The sequence below is a fragment of the Gekko japonicus genome, unplaced genomic scaffold (assembly GCF_001447785.1).
Source record: "Gekko japonicus isolate JY-2015 unplaced genomic scaffold, Gekko_japonicus_V1.1 scaffold1774, whole genome shotgun sequence".
Classification (NCBI taxonomy): domain Eukaryota; kingdom Metazoa; phylum Chordata; class Lepidosauria; order Squamata; family Gekkonidae; genus Gekko; species Gekko japonicus.
In genome coordinates, this window is record NW_015159768.1 from 157,254 (window position 1) to 162,156 (window position 4,903).

Genomic DNA, 4,903 nt, shown 5'->3' on the forward strand with positions numbered 1-4,903 from the left:
TAGGCAGATATCGGTGATTCGGTGGGGCTGTGATGGACGGCCTCTAGCTCCACCCGCCAGACGTCCCAGCCAATCCCTGCAGATCCGACACGGATCCTAAGCAGCATCAGCCAATGAGAGGCTGCGGAACCTCTGGGGGAGAGGGAGGAGAGTAAAACGGAGGGAAAGTCCGTCATGACAGATGGACGGGAAGCGGCTCCTGGGTACAGAACGACCTCACTTTTTCCAGGGGATCCGCGGGGCTTCACGGGCCCTCCTCTGTTCTGAAGCCCAGTCTCAGTCCTCAGAGTTTTCACCTTGGCTCTCTCTGGCGCGGTTTTCGTTCTAGGCATTATTGGCACCAACAAAGCCATAGGCAAATACATCACCACCATGATCTTTCTGTACTTCGCCTGCCTGCTGCCCTCCATCGCTTTCGGCTCCCTAAATGACGAAAACACGCGGGGAGCCATCGGTAAGTCTCTCTTCGGTTTCCCTTTTAAGAAATCCCTTTGACCGGATGCTGGCCTTTTTTCTGTGCTGTCCCCCCTGCGTGAGAAACAGGAGGGGGGGTAGAGTTCCCTCCCCACTGGAGGAAGCTGCCCTTTGGATGGTTTTCTTCCCCTGCCCCCAAGTCCAAGTTGAGAGCCAGTTCGGTGTAGTGGTTAGGAGCGCAGACTCTAATCTGGGAGAACCGGGTTTGATTCCCCACTCCTCCTCCACATGCAGCCAGCTGGGTGACCTTGGGTCAGTCACAAGTTCTCTCAGAGCTGTCCTCTCAAGGGCAGTCCTCGAAAGAGCTCTCTCAGCCCCACCTACCTCACAGGGTGTCTGTTGTGGGGAGGGGAAGAGAAAGGAGTTTGTAAGCCGCTCTGAGACTACTTTGGTGCAATCTGAGCATGTCTGTCCTTCAAGAGATCTGTCACTTGTAGATCATAGAATCATGAGAGTTAGAAGGCGCCCTAGAGGCCATCCAGTCCAACCCCCCCGCTCCATGCAGGATCAGCCTAAAGCTACCCTGACCATAGTTCGTCCTCCAGCAGCTGCTTGAAGGCTGCCAGTGAGGGGGAGCTCACCAGTTCCCGAGGCAGCCGATTCCGCTGCTGAACTACTGTTACTGTAGAACGTTTTTCCCTAATACCCAGGCGGTACCTTTCTGGCATAATTTAAACCCATTCTTGTGAGTCCTCTCCTCTGCTGCCAACAGGAACAGCTCCCTGGGTTTTCTCTAACTGCCTTTCAAATACTTTTAGGGAGCAGTCATAGAGTTGGAAGGGGCCTCCAGGGTCATCAAGCCCAACCCCCCCACAATGCAGGAAATTCACGAATACCTCCCCCACATACACACCCAGTGGCCCCTGTTCCATGCCCAGAAGATGGCAAAAGCCTCTCCAGAATCCCTGGCTAAACTGGCCTGTAGAAAAATTGCTTCCTGACCCCAAAGTGGCGATCAGCATTTCCCTTTGTGTGTAAGAAAAGGCCACGAGAACTAAGCACTGAGGCAACCCTTCCTGCTCTCCCTTTTCGTGATCTCCCCGAGTTCACAGAATCAGCATTGCTGTCAGATGGCCATCGAGCCTCTGCTTGATAACCTCCAAAGAAGGAGAGAACCTCCTCTTCTCCAGATTGGACATCCCTAAGTCCCTCGGCCTTCCCTCGTAGGGCTTGGTCTCCAGGCCCCCGATCATCCTCATCACTCTCTTCTGCACCCGCTCCGTTTTATCCACATCCTTTTGTCTACCACTTCTAACAGCATCCCTGACAAGCGCTGGTCCAGCTGCCGCTTAAGACTGCCAGAGAGGGGGAGCTCACCACCTCCTGAGGCAGCTGATTCCACTGTGGCACAACTCAGTCAGTCAAAAAGTTTTCCCTAATACCCAGGCGGTATCGTTTTGGCATAATTTAAACCCGTTATTGCAAGTCCTCTCCTCTGCTGCCAACAGGAACAGCTCTCTGGTTTTCTGGGTGGGGCTCGTTGCATGTACCCGCCTCCTGGGCTCCTTACTGCCGGAGCTCCACTCCTGTGCGCTCCCGCTGGAAATGACCCCTGGTTCTCTTGCATCTGCACATGGTTCTCTTGCAGCCTGCACATAGTTAAGCATTGTTTTTTCCTAACCTATTTCTATACGTCATCTGGAGACATCGATTGTACTTACCTTGTAATATTATTAAATTCTTCAATGAAAATTATAGATATAAAAATAAAGACCACCTCTTCCCCTCCTGCAATTTGTTTTCAGATGTGCAGAAGACCATCGTCGGGCAGTGCATCGGGGGGCTCGTCTACGCTCTGTTCTCAGGCCAGCCGCTAGTGGTGCTCCTAACCACAGCCCCTCTAGCGCTGTACATCAATGGTGAGTTCAGCACGCCTCCTGCGCACTTCGGTGGGTGTGTGGTTCAGTGTTCAGGGCTGCACAAAAATAGAGATGTGAAGGCCCAGAAAAAAAACGGGAAAATTTGGAAAAAAAACTGGGTTTTTTCCGGTTTTTTCCTGAAGCTTTTTTGTTTTTTTCCGAAAAATTGAAAAAAGAAAACAAAAAAAAATTGATTATGAAACGTTTTATATTAACATGATGAATAAAATATTTTAAGACAAGGTGTTCAAATATTTCCCAAATCATTTCTAAAAAAATATGTATGGTATCAGATTGATTTAATTTCTGTCCACTGAGGACAAGCAAGTCCTAGGTTACAAACTGAACTCTCCAATGTAAGAACAAGATGCATTTCTTCCTTTAGGAGGTCCTGTTGTCACAAGAAAAGAAGAAGGTTTCAGTTTTGTTTTTGCATCTGGGTGGGTATTCTGTTTGTAATAATTGTTTGGATACACTATATTTTTAATAGGCTAGTTGTGATCATTTCATGCCAAGTAAAAATGTCCATAGTCATATTTTATGTCCCTAAAGTAACAGAATGACTTTCAATCTAGAAAAGACAAAAGAAATGCTAATGTAGCAGTTTTTCAATTTTTCCGAAAATTTCCGTTTTTTTCCGAGCTTCAAAATTTCGGGAAATTTTACATCTCTACACAAAAAGCCCTCGCCTTGTGTTAATTCTCCCTTGTGCACCCCTCTGCTCCTTGAGCATAATGTTTCTCACTCCCGTTTCGCCCTTTAGTGTTTCTGCTCATGTCAAGCAGGACGTCGCTTATCCCTGAAATTATTCTGATTATCCTCCACTCTGTGCAGTAATTCATTTCTGCCCGAAGGGTATTCATATTTCACAAGGAAACAAGCCTCCTTCATTTTGGCTCGTTCTCTGTAAAACTCTTTAAAGTAGTTTCCCTTTTACCGTAAAGTTGACTCATTCGGCAGTCCTGTGCACGGACGTTTGGAAGTGAGACCTGTGGAACTCACCGAGACATGGGTTCCAAGTGAACATGCAGAGGAGAGAGCTAAAACGTCTCCTCTTTGAGTTAGGCCAAAATGTCTGTTTTAAGTACCAGTAGATAGAAGTGATCTGGTCCGTGGGGTCGCAAAAAGTCGGACTCGACTGTGTGACTGAACAACAACAACAAAAGATAGAAGTGGGAACCCGTGTTGGTCTGAAGCAGCAGAAGACGTGTGCTTGCACATGAAAGCTTATGCTTTGAATAAAACTTTGTTGGTCTTAAAGGTGCCAGTAGACTCAAACTTTGTGAAGAACCAGTAGTTTGATAAGCTGTTGACGGATTCTCCCATAAGGTTTTACAAGAAGGATACAGCAGACCTGTAGTCATGTTTGGGGCCAGCTACTGGGAATGTGTGACCCTGATACTACAGCAGTTACAATGACAACGGCAAACGATGTGCTCCCAAGCCCAAGATGGGTCATTGTGTTAGTCTGTCTGTAGCAGAAGAAAAGAGTAAGAGCCTAGTTAGCTCCCTAAAGACTAACAAAATTTGTGGCAGGGTATATGAGCTTCCATGAGTCACTGCTCACTTCTTCAACAGTAGAAAGCTCGTTAAAAAAGGCAAAGGTTTCCCTTGCTCGAAAGCCGGTCAAATCTGACTCTAGGGTTGCGGTGCTCATCTCCGTTTCAAAGCCGAAGAGCCAGCGCTGTCAGAAGACGTTTCTGTGGTCATGTGGCCAGTATGACTAAACACCAAGGTGCACGGAACACTGTTACCTTCCCACCAAAGTGGTACCGATATAGCGACTTGCAATTTCTTGCTTTCGAACGGTTAGGTTGGCAGGAGCTGGGGCCAGAGATGGGCGCTCACTCCGTCACGCAGCACTCAGGTCTCAAACTGCTGAGCTACAGACCTTCCGGTCTGCAGCTCAGCTTCTTAACCTCTGAGCCACCACGGCCCTACTGCATACACTACTACGAATTTTGTTATTCCTTAAGGTGCTACTACTTTTTTCTACTGCTAAATCCAGTTCAAGGTGCTGGTTTTCAGTCAGGGTCACAAAAGCGATTGGGCCTCCCAGGTCCCAAGGACGCCAGGCTAACGGCAACCAGGGCCAGAGCTTTCTCGGTGGTGGCTCCACACTGGTGGCATGAGCTCCCGGAGGAGATCCTCAGGGCCTGCAAGACGGAGCTCTTCCACCAGGCTTTCAACTAGGGAGCCTCCACCACTACCATTATTAGCAGCAACCAAAGCTATTACTGAGAGCCTGTGCTCGCCGACCAACGAGCTGGTATCAAGTGAAATTACAGAATGTATGAGGCCATCTTGATATTCTATGTCATCTGCTAGCACTTTACTATATTATACGCTGGTTTTCATGAATTGTTTATGAACCGTCCGAAGGACTGTTTTTAGATGCATATATTTATTGATCTATTTATTGTTATTAAGGAGCTGCGGTGGCTCAAGTGGTTAAGACGCTGAACTGCAGGCTGTGGAAGGTCGGTAGTTCAGCAGTTCGAGACCCGAGTGTGCCGCATGACGGAGTGACCTCCCGTCTCTAGTTCCAGCTCCTGCCAACCTAGCAGTTC

General features: G+C 48.2%; 1 protein-coding gene across 1 annotated transcript in view; it reads left to right on the forward strand.

The window, feature by feature from the left end:
- Positions 1-4,903, forward strand: part of SLC4A11 (solute carrier family 4, sodium borate transporter, member 11) — a gene marked incomplete at its 5' end in the record, with an annotated part of 170,768 nt that overhangs the window by 120,180 nt on the left and 45,685 nt on the right. Inside the window, 2 exons of the mRNA XM_015406518.1 lie at positions 329-454; positions 2,220-2,333. Coding sequence (XP_015262004.1) covers positions 329-454; positions 2,220-2,333 — 240 coding nt within the window. The remainder of the gene's footprint in view (positions 1-328; positions 455-2,219; positions 2,334-4,903) is intronic.